At 41.3% G+C, this 17,776-nt stretch overlaps 1 protein-coding gene across 1 annotated transcript in view; it reads left to right on the forward strand.

Moving 5' to 3' along the window:
- DPP4 (dipeptidyl peptidase 4) overlaps positions 1-17,776 on the forward strand; it is a 106,625-nt gene that overhangs the window by 50,025 nt on the left and 38,824 nt on the right. The window contains exons 11-17 of the mRNA XM_061608639.1: positions 423-558; positions 715-759; positions 11,329-11,433; positions 11,530-11,597; positions 13,507-13,560; positions 15,333-15,451; positions 16,568-16,615. Of these exons, the coding sequence (XP_061464623.1) occupies positions 423-558; positions 715-759; positions 11,329-11,433; positions 11,530-11,597; positions 13,507-13,560; positions 15,333-15,451; positions 16,568-16,615 (575 nt within the window). The remainder of the gene's footprint in view (positions 1-422; positions 559-714; positions 760-11,328; positions 11,434-11,529; positions 11,598-13,506; positions 13,561-15,332; positions 15,452-16,567; positions 16,616-17,776) is intronic.

The following is a 17,776-nucleotide window of genomic DNA, read 5'->3' on the forward strand; positions in this document are numbered from 1 at the left end:
ATAACCGAGAGAGGCAATGAAAAGTAGGTAGCAGAAATAGATTCATCCTGCTGTCCTCATGCTTGCAGTCCCATTCTTGCTACTAGGTGCCTAGTTTTAAACAGGAAGAAACTGAAAAGGAAGGCTGGATTTAAAAAAAGAGAAGTGGCTTGCTTATTCCACCAGATGGTTGACTGCAATAAATAAATAAATAGGTCTTTCACATGTGCTTATCTAGGACTGTGACCAAAATCTATAATTTCTCTTTTTATGCTGTAAATGAAGTCAGTGTTATCAAAAGACGAAATGAAATGTAGCAAGGATTGTAATTGCTATAATACCTTGAATGCTCCGGCAAATGCAGATGGTAACTATGGGTTTTTAGAATTCAGGCTTGTATACCTATGTCAGTAAAATGCCTAGCACCCTCTTATTATTTCCAGGGATCACTACCTGAGTGTTGTAACATGGGTGACCAATGAGAGAATATGTCTGCAATGGCTCAAAAGAATTCAGAATTTTTCAGTACTTGCGATCTGTGACTACTCCAGAGAAAGTGGAACTTGGCAATGTCCACAGGTATTAAAGGGGATGTGAAATTTAGCCAGGAATCTTTTAACATAGAAAACTCTGTAAATATTTGCATTAGAATAGGAGGGGCCAGAGGGGTATTGATTGATGGATACCTGCTATGATGGTGGGGATCTCTTCTCTCTTTTTCTCTTTCCCTTTCAGGAAAAACAACGTACTGAAGAAAGTAAAACTGGTTGGATTGGCAGAGTAAGTATTGCATTCCTGAGAGCCAAGCTACATGTTGCGCTGCAGCCATGTGCAATGACATCACCGCGGGTCCTTTTCCATTGCAAAGCACAGCTGGGAAGGCACTCCTTGCAATGAGGAAAGGGGGAAGGATAGACATAAATGCTGCCCTGTTAGTTGCTTTCTTCTTGATACCAGTCCCATGTTTGTGACATGTATGTTTCAGAACACTAGTAGGGTCCAGGACACTAGTAGGGTTTAAAGCAGCTGTGAACATGGTTGATTTTCATTGGTCTCACAGCTCTACAAAGACCTTAAAGGTCTAGCTCAGTGGTGGGAAATCTGTGGCCCTCTTGTTGGGATTCTAAGTCCTGTTTTCCCTGTCCATTGACCATGCTGGCTGGGGATGATGGGAGTTGGAGCCCATCAGGTTCCCCAACCAAGGTCTAGCTATATCAGGTGTGGGAAATCTTTGGTTCTCAACATGTTGCTGAATTACAACTTCCATCATCCCTACCCATTGCCATGCTTGCTGGGCTGATGGAAGCTGTAGTTTAGCTACATATGGAGGACCAAAGGTTCCCCACATCTGAGCTAGATGTTACAAGGGATACATGGCTGCCAGCAACCTACATCTCCCCTTTGTCTTCTCAGTAATGTCAAATAAAAGAAACAAGTGACATGATGATGAGATTGCATTTGGCATCATAGGGATACTCTCTACGCAATGATATCATTTCACACATATGAGATATTATTGTGGAGACACCATCAAGGGAACTTCATAATGTCAGTTATTTTATTTTTTTAAGAACAGTTTAAATTTGGGGGAAAACTGTTAATATGGTTCAATACTACCCCTGGTCTTGGCAGAGGTTAGAGCTGTCTAACAGCTGACAACAGTCTTCAAATGGCTTCATGCTAATTAGTTTAACATAAATAATGAACTGGGAATAGTTGAGCTGCTGATGCAGATAATCCATGTATCCTTATTTTATTTACCACATTTGTATTTTGCCCTTCCACCAGTGAGTTCAGGATGGAAAGCATGGATAAATCTTGCTTTATCTTCACGGTAACCTTGCAAGGTACATTACTTTGAGAAATGGCAGCTTGCATAAGGCTACCTCATGACATTTTTGGTTAAGTGGAGATTTAAACTTGAGGTTGTTGGGGTTTTTTGCATTCACATCCACTCTGCTAGGTATAGACATGTTTGGTTCACTTTTAATACCTAGATATTTATGAACGTCTTGGATAATGTGATATTGAACCCATAAATACATTACTACAACTTCTAGTGTTTCTGGTTTTCCCCCAAGTAAAATTGGCTGAATTCACCATCTCTCCTAAAAGTATATCCCATTAAGTTCAATGGGACTTACTCCCAGCTAAGTGTAAATAGGATTGCAGCCTTAGCCTGCATCACTTTTCCTAACAGTGGAAAATGGAAGATTCCCAGCCATCAAAATATCCCTGATTACCCATCAGGTGTGAGGTTAGACAAAACCATAGGGATACATCTGTTCCTACTAATTAAGGTAATGAAACTCTTAACAATATTGCCACCATTCCAAAGAGAGGCCACTTATGTACCTAGCTTCTCTTTTTGGGGGAAATAAGGTAATGTAGCTGCATGGTAAGATTTCAAAATATATGTGATATTTCAACCTTTCCCACACATATATACAATTTTTACATTCCTCCTCCCCCACACAAAAGAGCTTTCAAGAAACAGTGAGGAAGGAAACAGCAAGGATAAAAACCTACCCTGCAAAGATGGGAGATAATCTCACCTGCTGTCAAATTTATCAGATAGACCTTACAGTTAACACATTTTGCTTCTACCCCATAAATTCCCAGTAAGCAATGTGATGAGCAGGCTGTATGTGTGGTGAACAGTTATGCAAAAGGAAAAAATTATGAACTATAAGTAGTAATGATGGGGCGAAACGATAATTTTTTGTTCCGTCATTGGATAATATTCTCCTGCACTCCATCTGACCAACCAAGCACAACTATGTGTCACTACTCTGCATCAAAGGTTGTTTTCATGCTAAAGTAGTGGGCAATTGTTTGAAGTTCATGGACCAGATGCCTAGGTCCTCCCAACTCCCATAGGCCATTTTGAAATCCAAACAACATGGGCAGATGCAGCATTTTGCAGGCACCAGCAATCAGCTGGTCAGTAGTGCTTGCAAAGGCTGATCAACAATACCTAGAAACCCCTATTTCACCAGGGTGCCACTTGCTTCAGGTTGGCATAGCTTGGCCAAAATGGCCTTGTGGGCCAAATGGGGAGCCTATTAGGCCCGTGGGCCAAAAGTCCCTCTCAGCTGTGCTATCTGTTTAGTCTGGAATTATCACATTCACTCACCTTTTACTGAAAATCCAGACAAGATTATTGCCCATCAATTGTTTTCTGTGTAGTCTTTTCATCTTTTTTTCAGTCCTAGTTGGTGATTTTGATCCTTCTTATGCTTCTGCCTCTCAGTGGTTTCTATTCAATACAATGATGAAGTGCCCCTTGATTAGTTCCTGTTCCTTATGTTATTTCACAATAAAGAGAAAAAAATGAGCAGCAACAAGTAATTAATCCTTCCATCCCTGCAGGGAGAAGGAATATGAACTGAGTCATTATGAGCCAAGTATGGGTAATTCACTAACTACATCCCTGAACAGAAAGCAATTAGAGGGGCAGAAATTCCAAGGGGGAAGCTTCTAACTAAAATTGCAGAAGGCCTTTGCTAAATGGGACTTACTAATGAAATAAACATTATAGAATGGCATTGACTGTTGAGATGGGCATTGTAAAAAAATAGATATGTCAAGTACTGTTTTAATTCTATTTTGAGCTGATTGAAGAAAAACAATGCTTCAACATATTTAAAGAGCTCTTGTGTGGAAGTAAACAAAGTCGCAATAGAAATGTCTTCATTTTAAGCACTGGACTTAAAAAATTCACTTCACCCTAGGTGAGAATTCAGTCAAATGGCATGGAGCAGTAGGGGACATGGAACACTGAGTTTTAATCATGCAGGGAGAGGGGACATGTACAGAATGTGTCAGTTACATCAGTAAATGGAAGACTGAATCTCCAGATTCCCAGTTTTCAATCCCATCAGCGCACCAGCCGGTATGGTCAATAGTTGGGGATGATGGAAGCTGTAGTACAACAACATCTGGTTTAGTCACAGATACCTCATCCCTGCCTTAGCACAAAGGATCCGGTTGTCAAACATGTTCTTGTCAGGGCTGGATTATCCATTAGGCTTAGTAGGCTGAAGCCTAGGGGCCTGGAGCTCTTAGGGGCCCGTGGGGCACTGGCCCGAGGGCCCCTGGAGCTACAGAGGGCCTTCCATGATCTGCGGAAGCAGGACAGGAGCCGCGGATCGTGGGACAAGAGCTTCTGAACCACCCGCCATCCCCCTGCTTCACTTACCTTTTCCTCCGCTGTTTTTTGCGGTTTGCCATCAATCAAGATGGCGGCCGAGGTTTCCCTAAGGGGCTGAAGCCTCTGCCACCAACTTGGTTGATGGCATGCATGCATGCCTAAGGGGAGAAGGGGGGCCCAAACACCAATCAGCCTAGGGCCCTCCTCAGCTTAATCCGGACCTGTCTTGAATGTCATCTGCTGTAAGGCTCTTTCAGAGCTCAGAAATATTCATTTCAATGTTCTCTGGAATGTGTGGAACTAGCCTTACAAGAGATGTGTCTAAGGGTGGCTTTGCCTTAGCAGAAAGTGTCAAGTTGGAGCACCTGATTTTCACTGATCTCACCTTTCTCCAGTGGGCACCAGGACACCGCCAAGTGGGTATTGTGTTCCTTGCTAGTGCTTGAGGCAGGAAAGAGTTAACACTCCAAACCGACCGTTAATGCAGCCCCTCCCACGGAGTGCTAGTTCGTTTTCCTGCCTTGCTTGAGCAGTACTGATTTTCGCCTTGCTCTTCAGTCTGGCCGAGTTATTTCTTTCTATTTTTCTCTATTTAAAATTTTTAAACAGATTTGTCAGATACCGCAAATTTCGTATGGAAACATTGGTGTCCATAAAAGAAGCTATTCAGCCTCGAGACTTCCTAGCTTCCATAGATCTAACCGAAGCATATTTACATGTGCCAATCCATCCGCAGCACCGCAAGTTCCTCCGCTTCGTTTACAACAATCACCACTATCAGTACAGGGCAATGCCCTTTGGCTTGGCGTCAGCACCCAGGGTCTTCACAAAAATTATGGTGACCCTTGTCGCGCATCTCCGTCAACATGGGTTGAATCTTTACCCATATTTGGATGACATTCTGATTCGTTCCCACACAGCACAGTCAGCTTATCAGGACATTCACACCATACTAACCGTTCTCCACGATCACGGATTCTTAGTCAACATCCCTAAGAGTCATTTGTTCCCTCAACAACGTTTACAGCATTTGGGAGCAATGATAGATACGGAACTGGAGATGATTTCTCTTTCGGAAGACAGAGTTCAAAAGATAAAGTTGGCGGTTCAACCATTGTTAGCGAAGCCTGCGGAGGACTTAATGGTCTTAGCATGGGTTTTAGGCATGCTTGTTTCCTCTATCCAAGTTACGCCATGGGCCAGATTTCATGTTCGTTCTCTACAATGGACTCTGTTACCATACCAGTGGCAGATAGCACATTCCATACATCTCCAGGTTCCTCTGACGTTACGATTGAGAACCGCTCTTCATTGGTGGACAAAGGATTGCAATCTACGCAGAGGGTTTTCCTTAAAGGACTCACCACGGGAGACTGTCACATCAGATGCGAGTCTCCAGGGGTGGGGAGCTCACTGCAGAGGTCACATCCTGCAGGGATCTTGGTCCCCTCATGAATCAAACCAAAGCATCAACTTACTAGAACTTCGGGCAGCACGGTTGGCGCTGCAACATTTTGTGCCTTTATTCCATCTCCAACATGTGCTGCTGAGAACAGACAACAACTGTGTGAAAGCGTTCATAAATCGTCAAGGAGGGACGCAGTCACTGGTTCTTCATCAGGAGGCATCTCTACTAATTTCCTGGGCAGAGCACACGCTCCAATCTTTGACAGCGGAATATATAAAGGGAGTAGAGAATGTACAACCGGACTGGTTAAGCAGACAGCAGGTGTTGCCGGGAGAGTGGCAGTTGCACAAAGATGTGTTCAAACAGATACGCAGCAGGTTCGGAAGGATGGATGTGGACCTTTTCGCTTCAGATGTCAATCATCAACTGAAGAGGTATTACACTCGCTGTCCATCTCTCAGAGCAGAGGGTGTAGATGCCCTAAATTCTCCTTGGCCGAAGGCAACACTGTATCTTTTCCCTCCTTTTCCATTGCTATCTCGGGTAATGAAAAAGGTAAGGATGGAGAGGGCCAATGTTGTTCTACTAGCACCAGATTGGCCAAGGAGGCCATGGTTCTCAGAGCTAGTCAACCTATCTGTTGAGCCCCCATGGCTTCTCCCTCTTCGACCAGATTTGCTGCTCCAAGGACCGCTTCGCCACCCCGATCTCCAATGGTTGAGCTTAACCGCATGGAAATTGAGCGGGGCAAACTGCTGAGGGCTGGATTACCAATGGAAGTGGTAACCACAATATTGGCATCTAGAAGACAGTCCACAATAAGAAGCTACCAGTATACCTGGGCGGCCTTTTTGAAATGGTGTAATAGGAATCATGTTACACCTCGGAAGTCGGGAATTACAGAGGTGTTAGCCTTTTTAAATGCTGGTTTGAAGAATGGGTTGAGACCCAATACTTTGAGACGACAAGCATCTGCGTTGTCCACAGTCCTGTCTAAGTCTTCTTATGCATCACTGGGAGCTCATCCCTATATGAAACAATTTCTAAGAGGGGCTTCACTATTGTCAGCACCTGTTCATCATCGTTTTCCAACATGGAATCTTCACAAGGTCTTGGCAGCTCTTCAAAAACCGCCATTTGAACCATTGAAAACGTCTACGTTACGAATACTTTCCTTCAAAGTATTATTTCTCATAGCAATAACATCAGCTAGACGAGTATCTGAACTTGGAGCTCTCTCGGTGGCAAAACATCTATGTATCTTCCATACTGACAGAGTCATTTTGAGAACAGATTCTACTTTCGTTCCGAAAGTTAATTCAGCCTTTCACTGTCAGCAGGAAATAGTATTGCCCACGTTTTGTCCTTCGCCAAAGCATCCTCTAGAACACGCTTGGCATTCATTGGATGTGAGGAGAGCACTTAAAGTATATATAAATAGGACTAGGCCAATAAGGCAAACTGATTCTTTGTTTGTTTCTTACCACCCAACTACTCTCGGTAAAAAGGTGTCCTCCTCTACTTTGGCGAGATGGATTAAGGGCTGCATTGCCTTAGCATACAGTTCTCTAAACATACCATTACCTTCAGGCATTATGGCTCATTCCACTAGAGCAGCAGCTGCCACTGCAGCTTATTCAACAAATGCATCTCTTCAAGAAATATGTAGGGCGGCCACTTGGGCAAACCCTAATACTTTTACTAAACACTATAAAATAGATATTTATGCTTCAGCTGAAGCAGCCTTTGGGAGGCGAGTTATTCAGCAGGTGATCATTGAACATTTATGTACCCACCCAATCAATACGTCAGCTCTGGAACATCCCACTTGGGGGTGTCCTGGTGCCCACTGGAGAAGGAACCGTTTTACTCACCAGAAAGGTGTTTCTCAGTGGGCGCCAGGACACCGCCAAGGCCCACCCTGGGATACAAACGATGGGAAACATGATAATAAAACGGGTGGACACTGAAGAGTCAATGATCACTCCTATCCCATGTATCATTCAGTGGAGTTGGCAGTCGCTCTGAGTAGAGACTGTATAGTTATTTTTACAACTTAAGTGTACAATGTATATTTTCATGATAATTACAGTTAATGTCACAGTTTTTTAGATATGTATAAGTTTATATTTTAAGCTTGGCCACACGGCGAACTAGCGCTCCGTGGGAGGGGCCGCATTAATGGTCTGTTTGGAGTGTTAACTCTTTCCTGCCTCAAGCACTAGCAAGGAACACAATACCCACTTGGCGGTGTCCTGGCGCCCACTGAGAAACACCTTTCTGGTGAGTAAAACGGTTCCATCTGCTTGACTTCTCTATACCATACTCCATAAGAACATAAGAAGAGCCTGCTGGATCAGGCCAGTGGCCCATCTAGTCCAGCATCCTGTTCTCACAGTGGCCAACCAGGTGCCTGGGGGAAGCCCGCAAGCAGGACCCGAGTGCAAGAACACTCTCCCCTCCTGAGGCTTCCGGCAACTGGTTTTCAGAAGCATGCTGCCTCTGACTAGGGTGGCAGAGCACAGCCATCACAGCTAGTAGCCATTGATAGCCCTGTCCTCCATGAATTTGTCTAATCTTCTTTTAAAGCCATCCAAGCTGGTGGCCATTACTGCATCTTGTGGGAGCAAATTCCATAGTTTAACTATGCGCTGAGTAAAGAAGTACTTCCTGTTGTCTGTCCTGAATCTTCCAACATTCAGCTTCTTTGAATGTCCACGAGTTCTAGTGTTATGAGAGAGGGAGAAGAACTTTTCTCTATCCACTTTCTCAATGCCATGCATAATTTTATACACTTCTATCATGTCTCCTCTGACCCGCCTTTTCTCTAAACTAAAAAGCCCCAAATGCTGCAACCTTTCCTCGTAAGGGAGTCGCTCCATCCCCTTGATCATTCTGGTTGCCCTCTTCTGAACCTTTTCCAACTCTAGAATATCCTTTTTGAGATGAGGCGACCAGAACTGTACACAGTATTCCAAATGCGGCCGCACCATAGATTTATACAACGGCATTATGATATCGGCTGTTTTATTTTCAATACCTTTCCTAATTATCGCTAGCATGGAATTTGCCTTTTTCACAGCTGCCGCACACTGGGTCGACATTTTCATCGTGCTGTCCACTACAACCCCGAGGTCTCTCTCCTGGTCGGTCACCGCCAGTTCAGACCCCATGAGCGTATATGTGAAATTCAGATTTTGTGCTCCAATATGCATAATTTTACACTTGTTTATATTGAGTTGCATTTGCCATTTTTCTGCCCATTCACTCAGTTTGGAGAGGTCTTTTTGGAGCTCTTCGCAATCCCTTTTTGTTTTAACAACCCTGAACAATTTAGTGTCATCAGCAAACTTGGCCACTTCACTGCTCACTCCTAATTCTAGGTCATTAATGAACAAGTTGAAAAGTACAGGTCCCAATACCGATCCTTGAGGGACTCCACTTTCTACAGCCCTCCATTGGGAGAACTGTCCGTTTATTCCTACTCTCTGCTTTCTGCTTCTTAACCAATTCCTTATCCACAAGAGGACCTCTCCTCTTATTCCATGACTGCTAAGCTTCCTCAGAAGCCTTTGGTGAGGTACCTTGTCAACCGCTTTTTGAAAGTCTAAGTACAGTATGTCCGCTGGATCACCTCTATCTATATGCTTGTTGACACTCTCAAAGAATTCTAATAGGTTACTGAGACAGGACTTTCCCTTGCAGAAGCCATGCTGGCTCTGCTTCAGCAAGGCTTGTTCTTCTATGTGCTTAGTTAATCTAGCTTTAATAATACTTTCTACCAGTTTTCCAGGCACAGAAGTTAAGCTAACTGGCCTGTAATTTCCGGGATCCCCTCTGGATCCCTTTTTGAAGATTGGCGTTACATTTGCCACTTTCCAGTCCTCAGGCATGGAGGAGGACCCAAGGGACAAGTTACATATTTTAGTTAGCAGATCAGCAATTTCACCTTTGAGTTCTTTGAGAACTCTCGGGTGGATGCCATCCGGGCCCGGTGATTTGTCAGTTTTTATATTGTCTATTAAGCTTAGAACTTCCTCTCTTGTTACCACTATTTGTCTCAGTTCCTCAGAATCCCTTCCTGCAAATGTTAGTTCAGGTTCAGGGATCTGCCCTATATCTTCCACTGTGAAGACAGATGCAAAGAATTCATTTAGCTTCTCTGCAATCTCCTTATCGTTCTTTAGTACACCTTTGACTCCCTTATCATCCAAGGGTCCTATCGTCTCCCTAGATGGTCTCCTGCTTTGAATGTATTTATAGAATTTTTATTTATAGAATTCCATTCTGGGAATGGTGACATAAGTGGGTAAAGAAGGATCAGTGACTTGCCCTGACTTGCAAGAATTGAAGTACTTTCCACTAAGGCAAAGCCAGATTGGCTACAAGCCAAAATAATTTTGGTCAACAAAATAAGGGGCAACTTGTGATTGCATTGAATAAGCCCCAATTGCTTTCATATTGAAAACAGATGGTGTTTTGCCATTGAAAATGCCTGATGCAGGAATTGTATTGAATAAGCAATTACACTTGCTATATATTAATATTGTTTAATATTTCATCCATTTGCATTACTTGTGCTGTCACACTTTGTCCATTACTGCAATTTGTGCGGAGAAAATATCGGGGCAATTGTGTGAAGCCAGATACAATTGAATAAGACTCTCTGGTAGATGGAAGTGTGCTATGAAGAAGTAGCTCCCCTGTTGGCTACTTGTTTGCAAAACTAATGCAGTTTAGATAAATGTTCCTTCATTAAATAATTTGTGCATGTATCAACAATGCAATAATCGGTGCACACTTCTAGAGCATTAAATAAATAGAAGTCATAAATAGAAGTCATAAACAGAAGTATAATTTAAAACAGCAGTTCCCAAACCTTTTCCGCCATGGACCACTTGAAAATTGCGGAGGGATTGGGTAGACCACTTAATGGATTTTTCTGCCTGTTGTAGCAATTTAATGTACTGTGCTACATGCTTTATGACTTTTAATTGTATTTTATTACTTCTTTTATTTCTTACATATTATGTTTTATTGTATTACAGTCTGAATTCTATGGACTTCAAATGGTAATATAATAAACACAAGAAATAAAAGAAGCAACAAAATACAATTAAAATCAGTATAAATATTTAATGCAATAGATGTGCCGTCTCCTGACTTCAACCACAAATCCACAAACACATAGCAGACCACCTGAACGAAGCTTGTGGACCACCAGTGGTTTGGAACCCCTGATTTAGAACAAATCTTTATTCAGTTCAATGACCAGTTGCAAGGCAGTACTATCTGTTTACAATTACCCCCCCACCAAGTTCAGCATACTTCATCTAAAACACATTATTTCCATAAGATGATAAATCTAATTGTGAAAGACTAAAAATGAAAAATCACTACCAGAATAGGTCTTGTCTGAGAGAGTGAAGTCAGATGATGAGTGTCATAACTCACTTAAAGTTTTAGTCATGCTATATAAATCTGTTTTTGTAGTTTGTTCTTTGAAACTCTAGCTATATCATCCCCCTTGAGAAATCAAAATAGATTTTTCCATCCTGAACCACAAAAATACAGCAGTGTCTGCCTTTTCCTGAGATTCCCGATATATAAATATCACTATTCTATGAAGGTGAATTTTTAAAGGATTGCCCAAACTTACATTTTTATTGCATTTATCAGTCACCTTTTTTACAAGAAGTGACCCAGAGTGACTTACAAACTGATAGAAACATTAAAACCAAGTATAAAAACTTGTTTATCTGCTGTAAACATTTGGTTGTTTCCCCAGTTTCAACCTTCTGTGCCTTACTTTGCCCCTGACAATGCCAGCTACTACAAAATCATCAGCAACACAGATGGCTATGAGCACATCTATCGCTTTAATAGCACAGGAGTAAGTAACAGATATATAAATAAAACATTGTGGATTCAGGTCCTTGTATCATGGAGATTACGTAATTACCTTTTTATCAACCTTTTTATATGTTAGACAGTGATGCCCATTACAAATGGACCATGGGAGATAATCAGCATAGCTGCTGTAACGAGTAACTTTATGTGAGTATTCAGTGAACAATTTAAATATTAGATTTAAGTTTTTTGGAGGAAGGGAAGATAACATTAAAAATGACTATCACGGTTTCTTAGTACCTATTGCAGCAATGTCTCTGTTTAGAAGTAGACACCACCCTGCATTTATTTGTTTACAACTTGTGTATGCTGCCCCTTGACATAAACCTTGCTGGGCAGCTTCCAATAAAGAAGGATTACAACTTGAATTTACAAATACGACATAAAGCTATAAAAAGCAACAAGTTCATTGCATCGCCCCAAGTTAGCCCACAGATTAAAAAATTTAGAGATCTAGACAACATCAGTTATTTAAAAGCCCTGTGTGAACAGAGAAGGCTTCATTTGTACACCTCATGTTAAAGTGGGAGTAGATGAAACGTTACCATAAGAAAGGAATGCCAATGAGTAAAGGGATTTACTTACCTACTTACTTATTCATTTACTTGAGAGCCAGTGTGGTGCAGTGGTTAAGGTGCTGGACTATGACCTAGGAGACCAGGGTTTGAATCCCCACACAGCCATGAAGCTCACTGGGTGACCTTGGGCCAGTCACTGCCTCTCAGCCTCAGAGGAAGGCAATGGTAAACCACCTCTGAATACCGCTTACCATGAAAACCCTATTCATAGGGTCGCCATAAGTTGGCATTGACTTGAAGGCAGTCCTTTTCCATTTTTCATTTATTTATTTATTTGCTTACTTACTTATTTATTACATTTATGTGCCATCTTTCCTCCAAGGAGCTCAAAGTGGTGTACATGGTTTTTCCCTCTCCATTTTATCCTCGCAACAACCCTATGAGGTAGGTTAGGCTGAGAGGCAGTGGCTGGTCCAAGGTCACACAGTGAGCTTCATGGCAGAGTGGGGATTTGAATCCTGGTCTCCCAGATCCCAGTCTGTGCAATAACCACTCTTCTGTCTTGTGCTATCACACTGATTCTATGTACCCTAAGTCTTCCATTTGGACTAGCAAGTGCTAGCTGGAAACAAGCACAGTTACTTTGTGGCTTATGTCTGCCAGATAGGCTGAATCATGATGCCTCTTAATACTGGGGGAAGAAAAACCCTCTAGCTAGATCTAGCTACACTTAGTGCTGCTTAAGTCCCACTGAAATCAATGGGACAAATTTAATTGCAGTTAAACCCATTATTTTCAATTAGGCTTAAGTGCCACTAACATTTATTAAATTGAGAGCCTTTGTGTCAAATCAATTTAATCTATGCTTAAAAAGTATTACACTGGAATACAGATAATTGAATGTTGCTGAAGCCCAACACTGATACAACATTTCTCTGTCTTTTGGAAGTGCTTCTGTCTCCATCCATTGCCTTTCCTGGACAAATTTGCCCTCCCTTTTCAGTATTGATTATGGTTCAGTGTTAAGTTACATAGTGGGCAAAGCCAAAAAAGGTTCAGCAATTATTAAATTACTGATGGTTTCATTGATCAGTTTCAGGGGAATTTGTTCAATATTAGACACATACTACATTTTCTTTTGATAAGACATGCATAAAGCAGATGTGTTAAATCTGTTGGACAAATTTCCCTGATAAAGATCAGTGAGTGCTGGGAAGTATTTATTAAGTGAGTAGTGCACCTTTTTTGCTTTCCCTGCTACATTCTTTATGGGCTCTGGTGCAGTCCCTTCTTTTTTGATAGTATTATTTTAACAATGATAAATTGTAAGTTTGTCAATGCAGAAAGTAAGTCTTGCAGCATTGTTATTGGTGTGATATTATATACTAGCTGGTTTTAGATCCTCATTTTATATATCTGCTTGTGCATTTGAATGATTTTATCTTTTGTTTGTCACCTTAGACAGTTTTTCTTGGAATAGGACTTAAAGATCAATCAGTCAGTCAATCAGTTGATAACCTGTTTTGCTTGTTTCACAGATACTTTATCAGTAATGAATTTGAAAGTAAGCCAGGAGGAAGAAATCTGTATAAGTAAGATTCTTTTTAACAATAGTTGTATTAAACCCAATATGATAACATAAGAAAAATTAAGAAAGTATCATATTTTTTAATTTTAAAGCTATTTTTAGCATTAAACCAAAATAACTTGTTTTGTCTTGATATCTTGAAGTTGTGATAATGATCTAAGAATGTTTTGAAGTTTATTCCATCTGCTGTGCCTACCAAAATAAGTTAACGAGCTTGCAATATACTCAACAGACTGTTATGATTGAAGCCACACAATGCTTAGAATGGGGCGTTGCATGATCCTTTGGTCTGGTCAGTCAGAGAGTTTGATCCAGAGATGTCTGAGAAGTGGAAGATTTCATGTAACACAGACTTAATGCAAGCATGTATCTTCAGACATTGTACAAGACCTTGCTCAAGATTCTGTGTGATACTTTGAACTATTGAAAGCATACTGCTGGAATTCAGTTCTCTTTTCTTATACGATGATCTGACACTACTTTAGAAAAAATCCTTCCCCTGTTGCTCAAGAGGTCTCTCACTCACAGAAAAGCACTTCTGGACCTAACTTTATAATTTGTGATAGCTGAGTAGGGTTTCCCTTTCGAATACATTCTGTATAAATGTGACAGCATATGCTGTCAAGGTTTGATGGACTTTGTAAAATGGGAAATTGCATGACCATTCTTGCTTCGTGGAGTGTGATAGGGTTTAATGAGACACTGTCATAGGTTAACTAGATAAATATATTCTGGAATAAACTGTTACCATGTGGGTGCATAGCTTTTTTTAAAAAAAAATCCGTACTTTCAAAGTAGTAATGGAGTGATATTCAACAAAGGGGGGGTTGTAGCTCTTGAATGATTCATCATGTCAAAGGAATAGAAAGTGTGTGTTTAGTGACAGAGATGACACCACATAGAAGAAATGGGAACACTATGAGAGACAGATCTTAAATTTCAAATGTCCCTCCTATATTACAAGTTCTCAGCTCAAACATAATATAGCAAAACTTTGAAAGAAAAGCATGCAAAAAGAGATAAGCATGTGAAAGCAGAAATTATTCTCATGTGATAGAAGCCAGCTAGCTTGGGGAAGCCCTGCCATCTGGGGTAAGTAGTATTCTTGTGTTCTTTTGGAAGAGGCAGGACCTCCTTCTTGAACCCCAGTTATGTCCAACCGAGCTGGAGAACTAATCCCAGAAAGATCCCCTGCTCATGGACATGGCCTCTTTCTTCTCTGGATGATGGACTTCAGGAAAGAATCTCTTGTTCTTTTATGTCCCTTTGGAGATGCTACACCTGGAGTCTTCAGAATGGGTGGAGGCCTTCCTGTGCCTTGACTGTCTACTGTTTATTGTTGTCCTTCTCCATGCTCATCAAAGGATCAACTGATGACCAAGGAGGAAGCAATCTGTATTCCCATTAGGGGTCTGGGCAGAAAGGTTTAAACCTCTCCACACACTCCAGAGCTGTGTGTACTTTTCTTTTTGCCATTGCCATTGCCATCAAAATCAGTGGGTACTGGGAGGTCAGAAAAATTTGCTTGGGGGAGCCAGATCAAAAATTTGATTGGGGGAGATTAGCCACTCCTGTTTATAATGGAGGAGTTGTGCTGCAGTACTCAATCCTTTAATATCCTGTTGAAGAATGGACTGGATACAAACAGTGGCAGGCCTGTAACCTTTTAGAATTAGAGTTAATCCAACTCAGTTTTGTTGGAAGTCTTGATGAACGTGATTTAATGAGACTAACCTCATTTGCCTTTCAAATGAAACTGTTTTTATTTTGTTGCAGAGTGGAATTAAATAGTTTAGCAAAAACATGCATTAGTTGTATTCTAGACAAAGAAAGATGTCAGTATTATTCAGCATCCTTCAGCACAGATGCAAGATACTATAAGCTGAATTGCTATGGTGAGTATATCCCCTGATAGAAATACGACTTGATATTTGGTCCCCAGGCCTAGCTAATCCAGAGGCCTCGTACTGCTTGCCAATCAGAGAGGATGCTGCTGCATATCCCTATTGTCTTTTATGCCTATTAGTCCAGGTCCAAGCCTTGGATGATCAGGTTCCTGGTTCATACCCTGTTTCCTCTGACACAGACTCTGGAACAGGACTATAGAACTTGTTGGCTATCCCTGACTTAATGAGTGTTACCTGCATTTGACATTTGGGGATGTTGCCAAACATCTATATTTCTTGTATTTATACAGCTCTAGGAACCCCTACAACTACAAGAAGAAGAAAAATTAAACATTTATATTTATCAGAAGAAGAAAAAACACTCAACCTCACACATAGCACCAAAAGAGGACAGAGATTTTGAATCTTTAACAGGTGTATAGGATCCATGCCCCCTTTTGCATCTGGTCACCAGTAGCGGCTCTCCCAGCTTCCAAACACAATGGGTCACTGCTACTGACCAAGAAGAAGAGGGGCAGAGAGCTCACCCTACTGCCTCACCAGCTGCTACTGCTGGTCACCCTAGCCCCATTTCCATACATTGGCAGGATTGGCATGAATTTGATTAAGCAGCTGTAATTTGTTCTAGAGACCTTACATGCTCTCTCTTTGTACTGTATCTATATCGATATTTTATCTAATCTATCTTTATCTTTATTTAATCTAATATAATATACACACAACAAACACAGGGCTTCCTCCATGTGTTTCTTCTATGGAGATATATATTTTCCTTAAAAAATGTATTTCACGGGCTTTATCAATTGCAATGGGTATTGCAATTGTTGGGCTGAATGTAGTCATGTGTTATGGATGTCTTTTATAAAAGATGGCAAGCAATGAGAAGGGCTATTCAGGCAAGTGCTGTTTCTATGTCTGCTGCCTAGAATGAACAATAGATCAAGATAAAAGTTCTGGGAAGCAGGAGGAGGCTGAAGGAAAATGGTTGCCTTGAAACTTTAGGCATAAAGTCTCGAGAAAAAGTTTCCAGCATCCTGTATCTGTTTCCCCATACTAGGCCTGAGCAAAAATAATTTGAGTTTCTAACACTCTGTTCATTAACAGGTCCTGGTGTGCCTTATTTCAGCTTGTACAACAGCAGTACAGATAAAGGTACTTTTATTTTATTTACTTGTTTTAGATGTCTGTAAACGCATTGAAATGTGTGGATATTTTCCATTCAGAGTTTTTAATCTCATCCTCTAGAAAGGGTTGGGCTGTGATCTTATGCATACTTCTCTGAACCAGTCAAACGTAATGGTCTGTCTTCTGAGTACAAAAACCACAGGCATAGTCAATGGAACCAGAAAATAGGATAAGAAGTAATCAATCTAATTGATAGATATAACGATGCACAGTAGTGTAGTGGCAAATTCAGAAGTGCAGGGTCCCTTCATGATACTCACAACCATGCCCACTATTATTTGCTGCTGGGTTGAGAATGAGATCCTTGTCAATGCCTTCTCCCACAACAACAGATGTTCCTAGGAGCCAATAAGCATGAAAGAGGAGAGTGTTAGCTACGTTGCTGACTCACCTCCTTTCACTCTGATGGCTCCAATCAGCAGGAAAGGACAAGGAAGCATGTTAGAAGACTCTTCTCAGTGGTTAACATACTCCCCTTTCATGCTGATTGGCTTGTATTATTTATTTATTTAATTTGTATCCTGCCCTTCCTCCCAGCAGGAGCCCAGGGCGGCAAACAAAGCACTAAAACACTTTAAAACTTCATAAAAACAGATCTCAAAATACATTAAAACAAAACAGCATTAAAAACATTTTTAAAAAAACAACTTTAAAAAAGGATTAAAAACATTATTAAAAAACATATTAAACAATTCTGACACAGATGCAGACTGGGATAGGTCTCAACTTAAAGGCTTGTTGACTCTGCCGGGACTCTGCTCCCCAAAAAGTAAGGGGACTAAAACCGCTCGAGACCCCAGATGACTACACCACTGGCAATACAATATATTACAGCAATAGTACGTAAGAACATATGAAATGCACTCCAGGAGGGTACAGAGCAGGGACAGTGAGGGCTGTGGCCTGGGGAGGGTGCATGGCCAAGGGAGAGTCTCAAGACCCACACAGAGAGGCCCATAGGGATGCATTTGGCCCCCAGGCATGAGATTCTCCACCCTTGGTTTAATCCAATGCATATATTTTTGGAAGTTTGATGGGACTTATTGTCAAGTAACTCCTTAGGGTTTCATTCTCAGAGATGTAAATCTAGCCTACTAATGTAATTTGATGAAATATAGGAAGCACCCA

Source organism: Rhineura floridana, chromosome 2 (genome assembly GCF_030035675.1).
Source record: "Rhineura floridana isolate rRhiFlo1 chromosome 2, rRhiFlo1.hap2, whole genome shotgun sequence".
Classification (NCBI taxonomy): Eukaryota; Metazoa; Chordata; class Lepidosauria; order Squamata; family Rhineuridae; genus Rhineura; species Rhineura floridana.